The sequence below is a fragment of the Vulpes lagopus genome, chromosome 11, assembly GCF_018345385.1.
Source record: "Vulpes lagopus strain Blue_001 chromosome 11, ASM1834538v1, whole genome shotgun sequence".
NCBI lineage: Eukaryota > Metazoa > Chordata > Mammalia > Carnivora > Canidae > Vulpes > Vulpes lagopus.
The window spans coordinates 14,136,070-14,159,380 of NC_054834.1; the positions used below are offsets into that span (position 1 = coordinate 14,136,070).

General features: G+C 38.9%; 1 protein-coding gene across 1 annotated transcript in view; it reads left to right on the top strand.

Annotated features, from left to right (window-relative positions):
• Positions 1–17,918, top strand: part of NAMPT (nicotinamide phosphoribosyltransferase) — a 45,416-nt gene extending 27,498 nt beyond the window's left edge. Inside the window, exons 5-11 of the mRNA XM_041723256.1 lie at positions 593–751; positions 1,307–1,443; positions 6,526–6,751; positions 9,420–9,539; positions 11,565–11,705; positions 12,865–12,999; positions 14,983–17,918. Coding sequence (XP_041579190.1) covers positions 593–751; positions 1,307–1,443; positions 6,526–6,751; positions 9,420–9,539; positions 11,565–11,705; positions 12,865–12,999; positions 14,983–15,093 — 1,029 coding nt within the window. The 3' untranslated portion in view covers positions 15,094–17,918. The remainder of the gene's footprint in view (positions 1–592; positions 752–1,306; positions 1,444–6,525; positions 6,752–9,419; positions 9,540–11,564; positions 11,706–12,864; positions 13,000–14,982) is intronic.
• Positions 17,919–23,311: the final 5,393 nt, after the last annotated feature.

Below are 23,311 nucleotides of genomic sequence, written 5' to 3' on the forward strand. Positions count from 1 at the left end.
TATTCACCATACCCTGAATTTAAAAAAACACTAAAATTATTGAATTGCTTTATCAATATCAGTATTGGTGCTAGAAGAAACCTTAAGTTCTCAAATCAAATTTCAAAACATGTTTAGAAGCGCCGAAGGGTTCTGCCAAGATGTCTCACATTTACAGTGGGGCTGAGGAATGAACACATTGGACTAAACATAACCATCTCTTCCCAAAAGCAAAACCAAACCTTTTTGCTGTTAAAAAGAATTATAAAATGGACCGTGACTCACAGTTTTACAGCATATGCAGAAATGTTCCAGGTAGTTTTCCTTTTTTGTTTTTTTTGTTTTGCTTTAAGATTTCACTTATTCATGAGAGACACAGAGGCAGAGACACAGAGAGAAGCAGGCTCCCTGCAGGAAGCCCAATGCAGACTCTGTCTCAGGACCCCGGGATCATGACCTGAGCCAAGGCATCCTGCTATACAGTTCAAAATGTCTAACTGGTATTCCTGGTAGTATGGGGTCCAGGACCTACTACCAAAGGAAGCAGGGATTCTCCTCAGAAAGAACTTAGTATTTTATGTTTTAATATTTGTTATTAATTTTGTCACTACAGACTATTCTTGTTCAGTCCTGGTATCCAATCACAGTAGCCACAAATTCTAGAGAGCAAAAGAAAATATTGGCCAAATATTTGCTGGAGACATCTGGTAATTTGGATGGCCTGGAATACAAGTTACATGATTTTGGCTACAGAGGAGTCTCTTCCCAAGAGGTAAGAAACTGAAATGAACTTCCATGTAGTGGAGAGTGGTTTGTTGGTTAGATTGCCATTATAAATTTGAGGGAAATTATTGATACTGATCTTGTTTCTGAGTAGGCTACATTTTGAAATTCAGACATTCACTCAATAAATATATATTTAAGTACCTAGAATGTGTTAGCCTCTGTTCAGAGTACAGGAATAAAGTTTTCAACAAATGTCTGTATCCTTTATACATTAGATGGATGGATGGGCAGATAATGTTATGTCTTATAAATATACCAGGTGCCAATGTGCTACAGAAAAGCACAGGGCAGAGTAAGGGAAAAGAGGCTAGTGGGAAATGAGGGGGTAGTCACTAAAAGTCTCTTTGAGGAGGTAACAGTTGAGCCCTTAAATATTTAGGAAAAAGTGGGTCTTTGTTATAGGAACTGTTATCTCTAATAATAGTTAAATATCTAAGAATAGCTAAAGACAATAATCCTTTTGAGAGATTGAGAGATGCTTTATACCTCTAAGTACAGGCTTTTTCTTTTTTTGGATTTTGATTTGTGGTTGATTTTCCAGACTGCTGGCATCGGAGCGTCTGCTCATTTGGTTAACTTCAAAGGAACAGATACAGTAGCAGGAATTGCTTTTGTTAAAAAATACTATGGAACGAAAGATCCTGTTCCAGGCTATTCTGTTCCAGCAGCAGAACACAGGTAACACTTCTCTTTTCATCCTCCTATTATCTAAACATTTGTTTTCTAAAATGACTTTTTTTACTCTTGTATTGGTAATTCCATGATGTTTTGCTTAATTACAAGCCAGGAACTACAGTAAATCTTCATGAATTTAAGCAATACAAATTCAGTGTTTATACTAGGTATAAGGATTAGTATCAGGGAGGTAAAGACCTTTGAACCATCCAAATAAAAACAATTTAAGAGCTTTCTTTCAACTCTTATATTACCATGTAAGTCTTATTTTAATGACTTTTTCAACTGCTCTGTTACCATATGCAGATACATTTTATTTGTTAAATCTAGGAGCATCCCTATAAAGCTTGGTCACTTTTTCTCTTTTCCTTTCTACATGACCAAGGTGTCACCTGGACCCAGTATCCTCAATTGTAGAAAAGCAAGTAAGGCCCTTTGACGAAAGGAAGAGTTCTGATTCCCTTTATGCTTCCTTATCTGATATTGCTAAACCATCTCAAGTTAAACTACAAAGCAGTTATAACCTAGAATGCAGCCGCTCTGCTACTAGAGTGAACTTTATTGTAAAGCAGTGGAGTTTTTACAATGTATGCTAAACCTAATCTTTGGTTCTTAATAACAAAAATTATTTACTGTAATCAGTTTGGGGAAGTTATTAGGTTCTACTCATACTTGGATATCGCAGGGTACTAAGACCAGTAGTGTAGTTTTAGAATAAAGCTGAGCTTTTATCCGAGGCAATATACTGGTGCTATAAGGGACAGAAAGATTAAAAAATTGACCCTATTTTCAGTATAAAAATAAAATACTAGCAACGTTCTGCTCTGTTGATAAGTACTTTTAAAAAGGTTAAAGTGCTCTAGTGGTGCAAGGGAAGGAAAGAAAGGAAAGATGTTATCTCACTGGACGGATCAAGAAAGGTTTTGTAGAGACGGTATGTGAAATCTTCACTTCTTGAAGGAATGGTAAAATTTAATGCTAGTCATGAGAGATCAATCATTCTCTGAGTAAATCTTTATTGCATGCCTACCACACATCAAGCATGTCTGAAAGAGCAAGAGTGAAGGAGGAGAGTGAATGTGTTTAGGGAATATGGGCTGAAACATAATAGACATTTTGTTGGGAACATAGGGTGGACTCAAAAGACAGGTTAGTAAAGGACCTCAAATTCATTTGACATTGAATGTTAACTGTGTGCACCTCTTGCTAGGTTAATTCCATTTTTCAAATGGGAGTGAGCATTGAAGTTCTGAGCCTAAGCAGCTTTGTCGTCAGAGAAATATTTTAGGAAGATTGTTTTTATAGCAGGATATCCTATGAATTGACAGAAAAAGAAGTTAGGAGGCTGAATAGGAAGCTGTTGCAACAGTTTGGAGAGATGACAAGGTGTAGAACCAAGTGGCTGTGAATGGAAAAAAGTGGCTAAACATGAGCAGTGGCTTGGGAGATGAAATTGCTAGAACTCGGTTCACCTGGGGGCTCAGCTGGTTAAGCGTCTGCCTTTGACTCAGGTCATGATCCCAGGGTCCTGGGATTGAGTTCTACATCAGGCTCCCTGCTAGGCAAGGAACCTGTTTCTCCCTCTCCCTTTGCCTGCCACTCCAACTGCTTGTGTTCACTGTCAAATTAAATAAAATCTGAAGAAAAGAAATTGCTAGAATTTGATTATTTGGATTGGGGTTGATAGAGGGTAGATTCTGCAAACATTCCCGGGCAATCCTGTATCAGTAGGGCTTTGTTGAATATTCTCAGTCAGGACTCCTCAAAGTGAGAACACAGGAATGTCATCAATAGATATAGGTTTTATGATTATAGTATTCCTATTTTGGACTTAGATGTATGCACATCTTCTAAAAGCTTTAGTATCCGGGGTGCCTGGGTGGCTCAGTCTGTTGAGCAGCTGGCTCTTCGTTTTGGCTCAGGTTATGATCTCGGGGTCCTGGGATCAAGCCGTGTCAGGTTCTGGGCTCAGCAGAGAGTCTGCTTGTCCCTCTCTCTGCTCTTGCCCCCAGTCGTGCTCTCTCTCTCAAATAAATAAATCTTAAAAAAAAAACAAAAAAAAAAACACTTAAGTACTATCCATATATTAGACTTTTCACTGATGGTTTTATTTTCACAGTAGTAACATAACAGGTATGATTCTAGAAATCTGAGAATAAGGATGTATCTTCCTTAGGTTTTCATGTTAAAAGCGTGAAATCCATTTTAAAGTCTCATAATATCTGCTACATTTGTAAGTTTGACTCCTAAATATATAAGAATATTTCAGATGTTCTTAAATAGAAAAAGCTTTTAAATAATAGCGTAGTATAGTAGAAGGAGTTTTAGACTGAAAGCTTGGAAATCTGAGTGACCCAGTAAACCTTACAGTTGACACTCTAGGTGGCCTTGGGCAAGTTGCTTATCTTTCACTTCCTCAGTTCCTCCATCCAACCAAACAAAAGGAGGAGCTAAAATTCTAGATCTCTAACATCAGAAGATCATTATGGATAAATGAGCTAACATCTAAAATAACTTCAAAATAGGGACGCCTGGGTGGCTCAGTGGTTGAGCATCTGCCTTCGGCTCAGGGCGTTATCCCGGAGTCCCGGGATCAAGTCTTACATCTGGCTCCCTGCATGGAGCCTGCTTCTGTCTCTGCCTGTGTCTCTGCCTCTCTCTGTGTGTCTTTCATGAAAAAATAAAATCTTTAAAAAAAATTTAAAAATAACTCCAAAAAAGAGAACTCTAAAATTAAGAGCATTGCCATTATTGTTATATTTTCTTAAGGAATATAGGAATCTGGACTTAAAATATGCTATTATCTTTTGGTTTAACAGGACTTCTGTTTTCTTCCCAATGTACTACCAGTATACATACTCAAATTCTTATTTTCTCTGTTCCTATAATGATTTTCATATTCCTGATTTACTTATTCTGAGATTGTGCAAAGCCATGCCACACTTTCTTATAGCCAGTGATAACACATCTTTAAAAACCCCACTGAACCCAAAGATGTGGAGAGAGTTTGGCTGACCAAAAAGTGTAAGAGGAGCATTAGAGTATTATTTAATGTGGAACCCAATTTAAAATTGTACATCATGTGGGTAAGAAAATGCTTACTTTTTTGAGCTTATGCAAAACTGCCATGTCAAACTATGTAAGTAAAATAAAAATATGCAAAACTGCCATGTTAAACTATGTAAGTAAAGCAAAAATAAGTCAATAGAACATCAAGGAGGAAAAACATGCTACTATATAACCTGTCCCTCAAACTTTGGAAAATTATCAATTTGATTTGATGCTTGGAAATTGGAATAATAGTATTAGTAGAATTCACTGAACACATACGAGCTCCATATACCAAACACCTATCAGAAGAATAGGTGTCACAACTGGATTATGTAGAGGGTGCTATAGGAAATGTCTCCATGATGATGACGTAATAAAGATAATCCTCTTCCTACCTAACAAGTGGATCAGGAGTCCAGAAGAAAAACCTGGACTAAGGTAAATATTTTGGAAACCCTTACCACAAGAGGATTTTTAAAAAAGCTTTGAGTGTTTTTCACACAGGGAGGAAAGCACACTGCCCGGTCAGAGCCTGTGGTTAGATCGAAGGAGGAAGACTGCAGAGGAACCACCAGAAATAGAAAAATAATTAAATAAATACGGGGGAGAGGTCACTGAAGTCATGGGAAAGAAAGCTTCAGGAAAGTTCAGGTGCCAGAGAGAAAGCAAGATGAAAGACTAAAAATGAGCAACGAAGTGTGCTACGTGATACTAAGAGCAGAGTTTGGGGGCAGTATTGGTAACAGCACTGGGAAAATATCGCCATAGCCCACCAGCCCTACCTATAAGAGTTTATTCTCATTGCACAGCTCTCCAGTAGTTTGTGATGTGAAGAAGGGGTTTCTCTTCATTCATGTTTAATTGCACCTTTAGCCTGCAGATGCTGGCATGAGGTAGGGAGTTGATTTCCTCTGTATTTATCAAAGAGAGTGTTCACTGTAAAATGAGATTTACGTGAATAGACATCCTGTCTCTCCATTTCAGACAAAAGTAGTCTCTGGGTAGCTAAGTCTTTATAACCTTGAAGTGTACATGCTCTTTTAGCACTGGCATATCACTGACAGCATAAATACTTTATTCCAGTCCTTTGGAGGGTAAAACAACAACAACAACAACAACGAAAAAAAAAAAACCCATGTTGAAATGACAGTTTCAAACATAAATTAGTATGTAGGACTCTTCGGTTTTGAGATAAAAAAATCACTCTAACAGTTTTGCCTAATAGAAACCCTTATATTTTACTTCCCATCTTAATTATGTTTTGCCCAAACTAAGTATTCAAATTCTTACATTCCATGGGCATATATTAATTAGTAGTGGATACTCTAGATGAAATAAATGGCTGCCTGTTATTGGCCATTTGAAGATATAACCAGTAAAGGGTTATTGGTTGACTATATGTGTTTATGGTACAGTACAAATAATTGCCCAAATAATTGCATTTAAGGATAAGATTTTTAAAGTTAAAAAAGACAAATATAGGTCCCTGCTATTATTGGTATATGGTTTTGAAAAGTTGCAGAAGGGAGCCAAGTGCTTACATTGCCTAGCAAAATAATAGGAATATGTGGTCATTCTTTCTGACATCTTGGCATAATCTACAGAGTGCTTTTTTCAGTTAACTGATTTGATTTGACTTGATTTTTTTTTTAAGTAAATTCTACACACAACACGGGGCTCGAACTCAACCCTGAGATCAGGAGTCACATGCTCTACCAGCTGAGCCTGCCAGGAATCCCTAGTGAACTGATTTTAAATGAGTAGGTTCAGGAATACCAAAAACGTTGGGTGGCTATGACTTTAAGAGTTCAAATAACTATGGGACAGGAATAAGATTTCTTACAGTCTTAAACATCAGCCTAGGGGTGGCGTGGCCCTAATAGTCAATGAACTTTACAATGTGTATTCATTAAACTAAATCACTCACCTTCTTTGTGGTGTTGATGGTGTAAGTATAGTACATGAGGTATGATTCAGGAATAGATAGATAATGTGTCTGCCTAAGTAAATCTCTGTTTTCACTTTGTTTCCTAGTACCATAACAGCCTGGGGGAAAGACCGTGAAAAAGACGCTTTTGAACATATAGTAACACAGTTTTCATCAGTGCCTGTATCTGTGGTCAGTGATAGCTATGACATTTACAACGCATGTGAAAAAATATGGGGAGAAGATCTAAGACATTTAATATTGTCAAGAACTACAGAGGCACCACTAATAATCAGACCTGATTCTGGAAATCCTCTGGACACTGTATTAAAGGTAAATTTTAATACATAACTTGATTATTAAAATGCCTGTAGATGAGCTATATCAGTACTATTTTAATTTCATTTGTGCAGATGCCATTTCAGAACTATCTGGACCAGTCTTCTAATTTTAGAATTGCAGCCTAGAGAGAGTAATAAGTTCGTCCAAGGCCACACATTAATAACAGGATACCCACAGTTCTGTGTTATTTACATATTGTCAAATAAGTATTAATGTTGAACAGATACTTTCTACTTACCTTGAAAACTAGTTAATAATATTAATCCTGTGATTTGGTTACCAAGTTTGTGGTTTGTTTTTCTTTACCACAAGTCTTTGCTATATCTTTGAAGAAGAAATATGTGCAAGGTGAGTAAAAGAATAAAAAGAATTCGAAAATACTTTGCAGGTAGTAACTCTTTGGAGATACTGTTGATCCTCAATGCAGCATTGTTGCCCTTTTTAAATTTTCTTTTTAATGTTCAGTACTTGGTTTGCCTTCTTCAAAAAGCATTAGTGAGAGCAGGTTATTGATGCCTACTACTGGAAAAATACTGTGTTAGGTGCTTTACTTAAAGCTAAGTCATATAATCTCTTTGAAGACCTTATGATAAATATTACTAGCTCTTTTTTATAGACAAAACAACAGTTATTTGAGAGGTTCAAATAACTTGAAGGTCACACAACACGTAAAATATGCCAAGTATTTAGCATACATCTTTCTATTGCCTTTCCACTTTACCACACTTTCCCAGCTAATGAGAGGAAGAGGAAGGAAGGGGTGGGAATTAAGATGTTCTGCATCAGCCTGGTCCAGGGGAGTGTGCAGTAGGGGCATCTGTTTTTTAATGGTTTGGGAATTTGTTGTATAATCAGATAATGAATGATCCAGGGTGTGGGAAAAGCCGGTGGGGGAGGTCCTTGGAGTGGCTGAATCTCATTGAATCTAAGACACTGTCAGTTGCCGGATGCAGGGTTCTTGTCTGAGACAGCCCAAGAGGGAAAATAAAGCTGCCAATCACACTGTTGATACACACTAGCTGTATGAGGCACCCTCACTGCTACAGGGTGAGGGTATCTTCAAATGCTGAAATGTGGAACCTGTCCCCTGCACTCCCCAAAGCTTATTAACCCCTTAACCGTCTCCCAGGATGTGTGTGTATGTGTGCACGCGTGCATCTATATCTACGCACGCGCAAGAGATGCCTGGGCTGTCTTTGCTCTATGTACATAGGGTCGTTGGATCTTTATTTTTAATTAATTTCTTCTGATTTTTCTGGTTTGTTTTCTAAGGAACTGTAATGAACAAATATCAGGAGACCCAATGCCAAATAAAGATGTTGTATTTATTTAAAAAAAAAAAAAATAGATGGTAAATTACTTAACCCTTGAAAAAGGGGGATATAGAACCAAGAAGTCTTTCCTATCATATTCATTAATAGGCCATTTTGAAGATCTTAGCCTGAAATATTAACAAACTTGATTTTAGCAAACTTAACAGGTTTCATGTTTTCCCTGTTACCTGATAAAAATGTATTGATCTAGTTAAGAATATCAGTTGGTCTAGTTAAGAATAAACCAAGTCATCAATATGGAATTTTCTCATTGGTAAAATCTTTATTTAGGAAAAGGGAGTTATTGGAGAGAAATCTATGTCTGGTAGGTCTTTTTGTATCTCTGACCAAGCTTTCTGAGAAATTTTAGATCACTGTTTAGGAAGTTCAGCTGTTCTAAATCTTAGTAGTCAATGAATGAGTGGGATGATTTGCATAATATGCCATTTGTCTTTTAAAAAAAAATGGGTATCACCTGTAAATGAGAACTTCAGGGCAGCCCGGGTAGCTCAGCGGTTTAGTGCCCGCCTTCAGCTCAGGGCATGATCCAGGAGTCCTGGGATCGAGTCTCACATCGGGCTCCCTGCATGGAGCCTGCTTCTCCCTCTGCCTGTGTCTCTGCCTCTCTTTGTGTCTCTCATGAATAAATAAATAAAATAAGCATGGGTGTGGCACAGTTGGTTAAGCCTCTGACTCTTGTTGATTTCAGCTCAAGTCATGATCTCAGGGTCGTGGGATCAGGCTGCATCAGGCTCCACACTCAGCAGAGTCTGCTTGAGATACTCTCTCCCTCTCCCTCTGTCCCTCCCACTCACGCTCTCATTCTCTCAAACCTAAAAAAAAATAAGCAAAACAAACTGTTGGGCATAGACAGAATAGATCCAAATCATAATTATAGGTTTGTCAAATAACGTTTTTATATACCTACTGGAAAGAGGATATTTACTGTTTTTCATTCATTCACCTCTGGGCTAGGGGGCCAGCATACTTCTGCTGTGCCACTCTGCTCACTTATATTTGCTGTTTTAATTTCCTAATGTTAAAGGTTTTATTCTCGAATCTGTATAATTTGAAAGATAGGAAGGAAAAAACTTGTATTTTAAGTGACTTTATGGTATAAATTGACATAGAAAAATAACATGCCTATTTCTAATATAATCAAAGAATTGAGACTAAGTTTTAGAAGGCTTGTACATAGTGTTATAGAGCTTTCTTGTAATTTGATGAATTTTTATATTCTCAAGATTGTCTAGCAAAGCAAAGTCGTTTTTTTAACTGTGGAAAGTTTTTACATTTTTTCCCCCAATTTTAGTTATTTTGTGTTGGGTGTTTATTTTCCCCTACAGGTTTTGGATATTTTGGGTAAGAAGTTCCCTATTACTGAGAACTCAAAGGGCTACAAGTTGCTGCCACCTTATCTTAGAGTTATTCAAGGGGATGGAGTAGATATTAATACTTTACAAGAGGTATGTGTTTTCTATTAAAGTTCAATAAAGCAATCCTTAACTTAAGCTCCTTATCAGTTTATAAATAGCATATTAATAATTTAAATACAGTTATGATTCTTATAAATGTTTATGATAGTAAATATATTTTCTGTTAATTGCTTAAAATTTATAAACACAGTTGACCCTTAAATAATGCAGGGGTTAGGGGCGCCAACACCTCCTCCACCCAGCACTCAGAAATCATATATAATTCTTCACTCCCCCAAAACTTAACTCCTAAGAGCCTGCTATTGGCCGGAAGCCTTACCAATAGCAAACAGTCAATCAACACATATTTGTCTGCTCTGTGTGTTACACACTACATTCCTAGAATAAAGTAAGCTAGAGAAAAGAAAAATGTAAGTCTAGACATATCAGCCAAACCACACATACTACTCTCTGGGCACCCCTGATGTGGAGTCTATAAAGAAATGTCACTGGGAAACAAGAAAGTGCCAGTCAAGGATCAGCTCCTTGTATGTAAAACAAAAAGTCTTGACACTGCTTAAATAGGTGCGTTTTATTGGAATGGAATTAAGGAACCTGGATGGTGTTAATATGTGCTTTCTTGAAAACCGTAGAATGGTTTGTCACGTCTTCTAACTTAAGTGTTGACTGTCATCACTTGTTAGATGTAGCCAGTGTTGTAGAATCTTAAAGCCTGTGCCTCTGCTTTTTCCCCAGATAAACTTTTAAAGCACAGTAATTTCATTTTAATACATAAAATACTCCACAAAAATTAAGACCACCACTGATAACATAATGTAGACAGTCTGCTGTGGTAAACCACTGATATTTTAATGTCTGTCAATCTCAGATAGTATCCACTTGTATAAACCAAGTTACCAAATTTGCAAGAATGTGGTGAGGTGAGAGTAAGTCTGCAGTGAGGAGGACGACCTGGGTCTAGAGATCTCAGCTGGCATTTTTAATTGCCATCATCTCCCTCGTTCAGCTAAATTAAAGGTTTCTTACCTTGGTATCAGTAAAGAACTGTTACCCATGCCTATATTTTAGCCAGCTTAGCAAGTGCCCTCACACACATTTCTCCCTTCTTTTGGATGCAGAATCATGGACAGGCAGGGCCCATGCCATTTTCAGAGAACCCATTAGTGCAGCATTCTTCCCAGTGCTCAAACCCGCCAGTCTGCTCTTGACAGCAGGTGCTTCAATTGGGGGTTTGAGCTTCCCTTTAAAAACTGAAACTCTTCAGCTTTCATTTTTGTTTTTTTTTTTAATTTTGAGGATGTACATGCATTTTTTTTTAAGTTGAGTATCAGCTTTAAACTTGACTTTCTTTTTTTTAACTTTGCAAACAAGTTAAATATTGAGGCAGATCCTCGTTGGCCTTGGTGAACAGTTAATGCAGATGCATTCATGTGTTACATCACCTAAAGGGTAATAATACATGCTTTCTTCGTCTTGGAGGGGGATTAAAATAAGTTTTCAGAACCACGAAAAGGTTATAGCAGTTTTATTTTTACATGTACTGGATGCATTAACTTTGACAAAATGAGAAAATCTGTTTAATCTCAGACAACTGACTTCTGTCATTGACTGTCAGCCTTGCTCTTAAACTTTGCTGTCACGTCTCATGAAGGTGATGGTGTAACCCTGCTCTAGGTTTTTGTACGGGAACAAATCTACCTACTTAGGAAAAAAGAGGCAGAAATCTCTTTTGTATTGGACACAAAACTTTAAATGTTTTATCACCAGTTCCTTATTCCCTCATTGCTTTCATTCGCCCATCCCTAACCAACCACAGTCACAGTGACACCACCAGTTCAGGAGCTCTGAATGAAATCCTATCCCTTCACACCTATACCTTTTTGAGGCAGGTAGGTATTTTAAAAGAGAAAATGTGCAGTATAACTCTGTAAGCCTTACTCTTCCCTCACCCTGTATGGAGTTATGAAATGGCTCTAGGATGTTTTATTCATCCTAGAGAAAATCCTAGGAAAATCCTCTTTCAGGTTACTAAGTTTCTGTTTTTTGATCTTCTAGATTGTAGAAGGCATGAAGCAAAAAAAATGGAGTATTGAAAATATTGCCTTTGGTTCTGGTGGAGCTTTGCTACAGAAGTTAACAAGAGATCTCTTGAATTGTTCCTTCAAGTGTAGTTATGTTGTAACCAATGGCCTTGGGGTAAGTCTTTCAACTTGTACTGCTGTGGTAGTACTTTGCTTATGTGTCTAGTAGGATGCAGTTACTCAATGCAGTAATCAAAGGATAAAGTCCTAAATTCATAATGTGTTGTCAGGTACCACTGACCTTGACTCAAAACAAGGAAAGAAAAGAAACATTAGGTATAAAATAACGTGACTTGGAGAAAGGAGAAAAAAATAATATTTGAGAAATGATGCGGGCCATTCATTTCCCACTGCTTCAGTATTACACCTTTCAGTCAAAACGCTGACCATTTTGAGTAGGAATGTCAGTTAACATGGCCATCACATATTAAAGATAAGCAAATATGAAAGCACTGGCAGTGTCTGAGAGAGGCAGAGCATGACGCTGGAGCTGTGATACCAGAATCCTGTTCTGATAGCCTGAAAATGGGACCCCACACTGCCCGTTTTAGGCGGCTGCACAGCAATCCCCCTGGCTCTTCTTAGACTCTTGAGAAGCTCCGGATCCAGAGGGGTGATGTGGGATACTAAGAACTCCTCAGAACCCCTACGTTGGTTCCCTGCTTTTACTTCATTTCTGTCTTTGGAAGGTTCTGGGGTTCAATCATACTTCTTGCTTCCATTACATTGGCTCCCTAACCTTGCTGATCTTTAAACAAACCTTCTGTTCTCTTTAGGTTCTCTAGGTCTTCTTTGTTTTTTCACAGTAACAAGGAATAGAGTAAAAAGTAACAAAGTTATAAAGTAATGTAATGGAAGTCTTTACTTTAGCAAAAATCCTAGTTCTCTTGCCACAGATTATATAATACAGTTGATGCAGATTTTTTAATAGCATGAATGTGCTATACTTGAATCAGTTAAAGGCACTTCAAAATATAAGAGATCTCTTAATAGTCACATATGTTAACTTCAAAGACTTCCTACAACTAGAGTATTAGGTGTCTATCGTGGTAAGACAGGATACTCAAGACTTGGATTTTGTTCATATCTTTTTTCCTAACAGAGGACTCTGTCCTCCAACACAGACTAGAACTATGCTTCTGAAAGCCAGATGTGGATTCGTTTAGTTATACCGATGAAGTACCTTAAGTTTATGTATAAATTATGTATAAACTTTTTTCTTTAACGGGAATTCAGTGAACATTTCTGCTTAGTCTTCTGTTTCTTTCTTCCAGATTAATGTCTTCAAGGACCCAGTCGCTGATCCCAACAAAAGATCCAAAAAGGGTCGATTATCTTTACATAGGACACCAGCAGGGAATTTTGTTACACTTGAAGAAGGAAAAGGAGACCTTGAGGAATATGGTCATGTATGTTATCTATGCTGATATTTTTTTTTTTTTTTAACCAGTAAGTTAGCTTTCCAAATTAAGAAAAGGGCTCTTAGGTTATATTTTTAAATTATTTTCAGAATAATTCTTTTCTTGAATGACAAAGTAATGGAACAAATTTTGTTGTAAAATGTGTACAGATGCTGACTGAGCCTACCAAAATAAGATGAAAAGCAATCTACATCATAAATGAGATTGTACATACAGTGGGTGAAAAACTTTCTAACATTCAAAAAACAAAGTTCTTCCACATAGTGACCAGCAGGATAGTGACTGATGAGCTTCAACAAGCTTTTGTGTATTTGATCTCTTACTGCCAATTTAGCAGCAAATTATTTCTGAAGAGGAACAGCTAAGAATATCTAAAGGATGCTTGTTATGTTATAGTAAAACTTAGGTAATTCTGTCAAAACTTAACAAAATCCAGTTGAGATGAGTTTTCTTTAGTTACATGTGATTCTCACAGCAATTCTGGGCTTAAAAAAAATATATTACATTATCTAGTGCGAAGATGTGAAAGGTCATGACTGGATTCTGACTGCATAATAATAATTGGTGACTTAACCCAGTTTTCTGATTCAAATCGGCCAGACTAGAAAAACTTACAGTGTGCTAAAATGGTCCATATGATCTCATGGTCTTCAACATGCAAAAATACACTTACATTAATGAACTCAGAAGTTACAAATTTATTTAAGCCACTAGATTGAGAAAACTCCCTTTTAGAGGGAAAGGGAAACTACTCATAAACATTCATATTCTCAGAAAAAAGTTTATACCAAACATTAATTTATCACTATGGATTCTTTATACCATACAGATATTCTGCTTAGAGTATATTACTCTGATACTCTTTTAAGATTTTGAGCCAGAATCCATTTTTTTCTGTCTTTAATGAAAAATATTTGGTCTCTAAACTAACTTTTAGAGTTAGCCTGTTGTTCGGGGCTTTTAGTAGCCTTCACTTAACTCTTGTAGCTACCAAAAGTTGGCTGAATTAGTGTATCCAGATGGACTAGAGTCACTTTAGACAGGGTCCTAACTATGATTTTTAAAAGGCACTGATTTATGTAAATAATACTCTGGAATGTTTGAGGCAGTAATCAGTTGTAATCCTAAATGGCATTTTGATTTAAGAGTAGGAATCACTACTCTTGATACTTAACTTTTTGAAAGAAAAGGTCATGAACCTTAATCTTGATGGAAAACTTAGACATGACAGATTATGTCTTGGGGTGTTTTTAAAGAGAAACTAAAGGCAGGCAGACCTTAGTTTAGGGAGACCGAGAGGCTTTACCAGACCCAAAAGGGGATTTAGTTTTAATTCTCAATCGTTGTTACCCTTGCATAGATCAAATGTATTACATGAATCAGTAACTTTTGGAATATACACAGTTTTTAAATCAGTCACTATGCATTCATCAAGAAATCAATACTTATTTTTGTTTCTGGTTTGGTTTCTTGTTTTTATAGGGTTGTTTTTTTTTTTTTTTTTTCCCAAGTCCAAAATTCAGTGACTAGGAAATTTGGCAAGTTTAATCAGCGTTAAGTCCATTGTCTAGGAACCAGGGAAGGTCTGGCAGGCTTTCCTTGCTCATGGTCAGTCATGATTATCAGCGACAGCCACAATTCTTCTGGGCAGCCAAGCAGCAAGCATCCTCCACCTGAAAAAGTAGAGATGGATCAGCCAGCGATTTTTTTTTTCTTCCTTCAAGGAAAACTTCTAAGAATATTTAGATCATTGCTTCTTTTAAAGCTAAATATTTTTACATAGCCATTTGAGATATTGCCATGCTCACTACCTGTTCCACCAGCCAGCATTGTGGATAAAGTTATTTCATAATTTGAACACCATCAAACATCTCTGTATTTGACTAGTCAATCTGATTCATCAAAGCATTAATTATTTTGCTTGATAGTCTAATATAATCGTTACATTTTAGTATTGTTATGTTTGTACAGGATCTTCTCCATACCGTCTTCAAGAATGGGAAGGTGACAAAAAGCTATTCATTTGATGAAATAAGAAAAAATGCAAAGCTGAATATTGAACTGGAAGTAGCACCTCATTAGGCTTTATGACTGGGTGTGTGTGCTCGCCTGCGTGTGTGTTGTGTGTGTATGTGCCTGCACGCACGTACACACCTGCGTGTGAGTATGTAATAATGTTTATTGTACAGACGTTGGGGGGGTTCTTTGTGTTTTATGATACATTACAGCCAAATTATTTGTTGGTTTATGGACATACTGCCCTTTCACTTTTTTTTTTCCAGTGTTTAGGTGATCTCAAATTAGGAAATGTACTTAACCATGTAAAAGATTAATGCTAAAGTAAGCTTTTTAGGGCCCTTTGCCAATAGGTAGTAATTCAATCTGGTATTGATCTTTTCACAAATAACCCAGAAACTTTTATATATAACTGAAGATCACATAAAACAGATTTGCATAAAATTATCATTGATTGCTTTATGTTTATATTTAACTTGTATTTTTGTACAAACAAGATTGTGTAAGATATATTTAAAGTTTCAGTGATTTAACAGTCTTTCCAACTTTTCATGATTTTTATGAGCACAGACTTTCAAGAAAATACTTGAAAATAAATTACATTGCCTTTTGTCCATTAATCAGCAAATAAAACATGGCCTTAACAGAGTTGTTTGTGTTATTGTACAATTTGAAAATTATGTCGGGACATACCCTATAGAATTACTAACCTCACTGCCCCTTGTAGAATATGTATTAATCATTCTACATTAAAGAAAATAATGGTTCTTACTGGAATGTCGAGGCACTGTACAGTGATTATATATGTTGGTCATTGTATTGTACCGGTGAAATGCCAAATCTGAAGGCCTGTACTGCAATTTTATATGTCAGATATTGCCTGTGGCTCTAACATGCACCTCAAGATTTTAAGGAGATGTTTTTAGAGAGAATTTCTGCTTCCACTATAGAATATATACATAAATGTAAAATATTAACAAAAGTGGAAGTAGTGTATTTTAAAGTAATTACACTTCTGAATTTATTTTTCCTATTCTAGAGTTGATATGACTTAAATGAATTACTGGAATGGGTAGTGAGTGTACTTATTTTAAATGTTTTGATTCTGTTCTATTTTTCATTAAGTTTTTAAAAAATTAAATTGGATATTAAATTGTATGGACATCATTTATTAATTTTAAACTGAATCCCTCAATATATATACTCAAGCAAGTTATTAAATGAGGATAAATTAAAAGCATGATGACATGAGTCTGAATAGAAGAATCTTAACCAAGAATAGTAGGTTGGCCTCATTCCAAGTGTTCAGCATCAAAATGTTCTAGAGTGATGAAATGGTAGATACTGAGTCAGTCATCACATCTGAGTAGAGACCAGTTTTGTTTTAATGCTTCTTTTCTATTTACGGTCTATTCTAAGGCAGGAGTTGGCCAACTCTGGCCCACAGGCCAAGTTCAGACTGCGCTCCTTTTTGTACATACGTATTGTCTATGACTGCTTTCTCAGGACAGTGCAGAAATCGAGTAGTTATGTAGTGACCATATGACCCACAAAGCCTGAAATGTTTATTATCTGGCCCTTTGTAGAAAAAGTCTGTTGACCCCCGGGGTCTAAGAAAAGGAGTGTGCCTTGAAGTTTAAGAGAAATGTTGATTTCCAGGGAAGGGAGGAAGCTATGTTTGTCTCTCTTTTTTTCCTTTCTTATTTAAGAATCTGATCTTGGAAGACTGATTTTGAAAGCTTTAACAACATGACATTAAATGTGAAATTTTAAAAATTGAAAAGCCATAAATCATCTGTCCTAAACAGTTACATGAGAAACGTACTTATCAGTAGAATGTCTTATAAACATCATTAAAAAGAACATGGTTTTTGCAGATAATTCTAAATACTTCTTTAATGAGACTAATAAGCATTATTCATTTTTATTATGAGTTTTCATCCTGTAATTCCTGTTGGAAAATAATTCTAAGCTGATTCTTTTAAACGTATCTAAGTAAAAATTAGTAGTATTAAAAACACCGCTTTCTTCACAAAATGTGCTAAGGGGCTTATAGAGAATTAAAACCGTATTTATTACCAAATAACAACGTTGATAACCACCCATAATTTTGATTTTGTTTAAAACATTGGAATCACACTACAGACAATATTCTTTGTGTACTGTGAATTTCAGCAGTTTCAGAGTAGCTAGAGGAGTTTTATTTTAAACCTTTCAGTGAATGCTAAAATCTGTACATTTGTACGTGGCCATAGAGTGGAGAGGGGGTGGAATGATTAATTCTCTCGGCCACTTGGAACTGATTAATCTGAATTTCTATGACTAAGCACTTAGTATTTGGCCATCCCCATTCTCAGTAGCAAACAGTTGACATAGTTATCAAATAGAATTCTGCTGTCACCTTTAAATCAACCTAACTCTTCCAAATAAAAGCAAATGGCATGTATGGGTTTGCTTAAGTCATTAGAGATTTGCAGTTGATACCAGTTAATCCTTCTCCATTCATAATATCATGAAGTATTTGTATTTTAAATAGAAGATAGGAGTTCTGTGTTAAGACTCTTTATTTGTACTCTATAATTAAAGTCAAATGGTTTTAATGATTATCCCTTATTTCCTTTCTTGAAATAAATTGTTATGAAAATATTTTCTAATGAAATTCATCTTGGAAAACTAGAAAGAGAAACATGGCAAGGTAATTCTTGTTCTGTTTGCCATAATTTAGAAATTCAACACTTAAACAAGTATTTTGTAGTTTTACATTCCTTTTTAACCCATTCAGTGGAGGATGTCCAGCTTTTCTCCCAAGTTGTATGTTAATTCTAATATGTATCCAACATCAAAGATAAACATGTAATAAACATGGAAATAAAGTTTAGCTCTACTAGAAATGTTAAATTTGTGTGCTTCAAATACTGGCCATTTCTAGACTTACCCTCTTTTAACTGTTCCACCAATTCAAAGAATTAGAAAACGAGAGGGAGGCATCCAGGACGACCCCTCCATTTTCTGCCTTGTGCAGCCGTCAGAATGGCAGTGCCTCTTGGTAAGGACACTGGAGGGAGAACAGATTTGATGGGAAAGGGTAAGGTCCTAGCTTAAGATCTGAACTGCCACAGAGACACTGGTAGTTGGAGGTACAGACTTGGGGACAGGAGGGGCTCCCGGTATGAATTTGCTGGTCATCAGAGACACAGGAAAGGGCTCTGCTCTGCGGAGACAGGCTGTGGCCTTGGCAAACCACAGGCCCATCTGTTCTTGTAAATACAGTCTGATTGGAACAAGCCACACACATTAGTCTAATTATTGCCCGTGGCTGCTTTCCTGCTACAGAGGCAGAGCTGAGAAGTTGCGACAGACCTTAAGGCCTGCAGAGCCTGAAATAATTTACTTTATGGCCCTTTAAAGACAAAATGTGCCAATCTCTGCTGGAGAGTTCCAGGGAAAAGAGGAGTGAGGGCAAACCCAGAGGAACTCTGAAAAGTCAAGCGGCAGAAGCTGAGCCGCTGCAGAGAAGCCCGAGGAGTGGTAGCTGAAGAGATGCGAGGGAAACCAGGAGGAGAAAGGGAAGAGGAGGGAAGGGAGTGAGGTGTGTGCGGTGCAGAAGGCTGCTGAAACCAGGGCAAGGGATTGAGCCACCACTGGTGTCACCCGGACAGCCACCAGTGGCCTACCAGCACCCCCCGCCCCCAGCACTGGAGCAGCACGGGCGAAGGCAGCTACCCGATGAAACTCTGAATTTGGGGTGTGAAAAGGAGGCAAGAAATGAGGGAGCAGCACGTCTTCCACCCCCGCTTTAGCTACTGCTTTATTTCTAAAAAGGACTCGGGAAAGAGGGAGAAGCTGAAGCTGAGAGAGAAGGAGTCGGGGATGGTGTTGGGTAAAGAGGGAGGCAGACGGTGGCGTCCAGGGCCCCGGCGGAGAGGCTGGCAGGCGCACGTGCAGGCCTGGGCTTCCTGTGAGGCCACGGCCAGAAGGGATTGGGCTTTGGAAACAGGAGGTTTTAGAAGAGCGGAGAATGAAGAGACCTAGCAGGACTACAGACCGTGTGGAGGCCCCACCTACACGGTGGCTGGGAACGTGCAGGGAGAGCTGGCCGACCCGGATTGTGGGGTTCCCCTCAGCAGCCGCCCCTGGGTCCAGACGCAGAAGATGGAGATGCCTGGTGTTCTGCCAGATGAGTTTGATAAAACAAAGGGATACTAACTGAGTAACTGCTGAAATAATGGTCCTACGTATCTAAGCTGGATGGGTAGGGACATGAGGGCTACGCAGAGCGCGGGGAAGGTAGCTGGGAGCCGATGGACAGTGTGACAGCAGCTCTGTCCCCCGGGAGTCGCTGGAACAGGCAGGTCCGGAAGGACGCGTGGATCATGAGCGGGGAGGAGCACGACCACGGAGCACTTGCAAGGTCGACGTTGCAGTGGCTAAGTGAAGAAGATCATGAGACAAAACAAGATCAGGAAACCTGAAAGGGCAGATGGGTTGGGCGGTGGACATTAAAATCATCCAGGAAGATGGCAGAGGCTGGAGTTGGAGAGGAAAGCTGTGGCGGGCACCAGCGTGTTCAGTGAAGGGAAGGGACCAGGAGGTCAGCAGGAGGCCGCAACGGTGAGCCTCAAAGGGATCAGGCCGTGGAGACCCCTGACCCAGGCCAGCCGGCAAGAGGAGAAGCGCCGCCTCGTCGCAGCGTCCAAGCACAGGCCGATACGCAGCACCTTGTGTCTTGCCCTGATGTCCTTTACCAGCACAACGTTTGTGTCGACATCCTGATTGGGAAGGGAATCACTAGATAAGAAATTTCTTGATTTTATTAGCGTGCTACAAACACCCTTCCCACTGACACTGGCCCAAGGGTTCAAGCCCTCAAAGACATTTTTGAATTCGTTTGTTTTGAATGTTTTAAGATTTACATTTTGTTTAGTAGTTCTAAAAAGAGCAGCCAGATAAAACCGGTCACCTCTCATGTATTCGGGTTCTTCCCGCCGTTTTAAATTACTGTTCTATTTGAGGTTTCGTGACTTGTTACCTGTTCCCCAGAGACAACTCCACCTTTATTTGGTTCACAGTTCTTTGTGCTGGTAAAACTGACTATGAAATACTTGTTTAGGTTATTCCAGCAAAGAGAAATATGTTCTTGGAAGGAATTTTAGAATCAAATTACCAACTTAACCAAAATATATATATATATTTTTTTAAAGGTAACAGTTTTTTTTTTTTAATTTTTATTTATTTATGATAGTCACACAGAGAGAGAGAGAGGCAGAGACACAGGCAGAGGGAGAAGCAGGCTCCATGCACCGGGAGCCCGACGTGGGATTCGATTCCGGGTCTCCAGGATCGCGCCTCGGGCCAAAGGCAGGCGCTAAACCGCTGCGCCACCCAGGGATCCCCCCAAAAATTTTTAAACTAACATCAAAGCGGGTCCTTGATAATCCGGGTTTTTGCCTGTATACTATCACACAGGCAACTGAGCCTTCACCTGATTGATACAAAAGACTGGGTGACCTTATTAGTATTCAGAGGGGACATGCGGCTGTTTACCACCTTTCAGGGCACTCTCTTGGTGAGCAATAGAAGCTGCCAATTGACTTTCTACCAATGTATAGCATAGTCCCTCCAGAAAATTACAATTTTGGTTTACAATGATTTATATTCATCCCAGAAAAAAAGAAGCATCAGTCTTTGGTTGACAGCAAAATTCAATTTAAAAAGTTATCCTGACCAACTTTGTTTTTTTTGCTTGTTTTATTCTGTAACTGGTTACTGAGCTATTTACTTCTTGGACTTAAACTTGGGAAAGACATGGTTTTAACTTAAGATGGATTAGCTCTTGTGCTTGTGAGCAATCCTGATGAATTAATTGGGTATAAGTTTAATTCTGATGAGGTTTTTCTGAGTAGCCTGAAGATTTCTACCAGATTTCTGAGCTTGGGGTAAATATAATTCATCTTCAACTTCTTTCTTTCTATTCCTTCCTCTTCAGGAACAAATATATTCCTATTTCTCTCATCCTTTTAAAAAAGAACTAAATCACTCGGTAACACCAATTCTTCTCTCCCTTCTCCCATTCATATCCAGAGTTCTCCGGCTGTGTACATTTCCTGCCTCACTGTGTTCATCCCTGTCTGGTTCTCCTCCCTCATACATGGTGACCTCTTGATTGCCAAGTGTGTTTAATTCTTATCTTACCAGAAGATCTCTCTTCTTTTGCCACTGCTAATAATTCACTCCTTGAAACTATTCCTTTTTTATCTATTTTGTAATATGATGGGTCCCTTCTCTCTTGGGCTCTTCTTCACACACTTAAAAACTTTTTAAATGCTGTCCTGTCCCATTTATCTCCACATTCATCTTGGCTGATCTTAGCCATTGTCATGGTCTCAGCTATTACCTATCTACTAAAGCTTCCATGCACTGATATCTCTAGCCCAGACCTCTGAATTTTTCTATGATGCATTTCCACCCAGATACCTACTCAATACAGCAGGTCCAAACGTCCTGAAGATCTACCTCATTTGAGGGTGAGATCTCCCACCCCACGCATGTAATCGAACCCACACAGTCCTGTTGTTATGATGTCATCCCTCCACCCCTCAGTTCAAACTTGCAAATCTCTTCTGAAACAATACAAAAAGTAGCTAACTAGTTTGCCCAGCCCAGCCCAGCCACCCTCCCTCCCATTGTACCACCAGAGTATTAACAAAAGCCAACAGTTCCAGTCCCCTGCTTAAAACAATTGAAGCTCCCTGTAGCTTCCAGGTTCATGCTCAGAATACAGCCTGACACAAACCTCCCCCCTTAATCTGGCCCATGCTACACAGCCCCTTATTTTGCTTTTCATGTTCTGTGTCAGGACCGCTGACTTGCTCTACCTTACACAGACTCATGCGCACATATTCACAGTACACTATTTTTTTCTGTTTTCTCTGCCTTTGCTCCTACCAGGAATGCCTTCCTTTGGCCAACTCATTTTAGATGATTAGGTGGTAAGGGAACATTCAACAACTCACTCATCTGCCGTCCTCATTCCAGTGGCCCTTCCTCTGGGCTCCACAAATCTTGAGTGTATTTCTAAAATGCACTTGCCATCCATGGGTCTATGTCCTATGCTGTGTACAGTGGCGTTTTATCCCTATTTCCTACATTTAGCATGTAGTAGACCTACAAATGTTTGTTGAATAAACGTCATTATGATAAACACTCTTCTATAATGTTTTGGTACCTCTGTAATGCTAATACCCTGAACATTTTACTAAGTGTTAAAAAAAAAAAAAAGAACATCTTACTTTAAAAAAAAAAAAAAGATGGATAACTTTCACAGCATGTCCACCTATTACTGTCTTTGCAAAAAATCATTACAGTACATTCATGAAATAAGGTGTTTCATCAAACTCTGGATTACAGCCTGGAGGTTGGCAGTGGCAGGGAGTAGGATGGCCCTGGGGGCTCGCCTCATCCCATGAACACAAGCGATAACTATCAAATCATCCTAAAAACCCCAGAAACTGCCCTGAAGGCTGGCAGAACAAACTCCTCAACTAAAGGCAGAGAAGAGGCCACACTGAAGGTAGGAAGTAGGGGGATGTAGTTTGGGAGAGAAATGGATTGTGGCCCATCCAGGGGGGGAGGGAGCTGCAGTTGCAGAGAAAGGCTAGAGACAGGACACACGGGGGAGCGCACAGAAAAGTGAATCCCCATAGCCAGGACTTAGAGCCTGGAGTTTCAAAGGCCAGTGGACTTGGCTGATACAGAACCCCAAGGGCACTGTGCAGCTCCTAGACACAATGCAGGCACACAACCCATGCATGTAAGCTTGGAAACTAATCTGAAGAGCACCTGCGGCACACAGTAGGGACGTTATCTGCTCATCTTGGAGCACATGCCATAGAGAATTCGTGGAGAGAATCTTCTGGTACAAAAGAACGGCCATTTCCCTCTGCCACCCCTCAGCATTAGCACAGGGCCACTGGTGGAAACCAATGCAGCCCCCACTCTCCCTACTTAGGTTGCTTACACCCAGCCCTACCACCAAGTGCTCCAGTGGAACCACCCTTCCCAGTCATGCTTCCTTCAGTCCCAGGACAGTTGGCCTCCTCCACCAGAAGACTTGCCCAAATCCCTGCTCACAGTGTCTGCCAATATGGGGATTTTGCAGAGCCTCAGTCCCAGCAGTGGTGGTGACAGATCTCATTTCACAAACATACCAGAGCACACCTCGTTCAGGCCAAGAACCAAGCAATGCCCACAACAGGTAAGGGGAGACCCTGCACATGACTGGCCT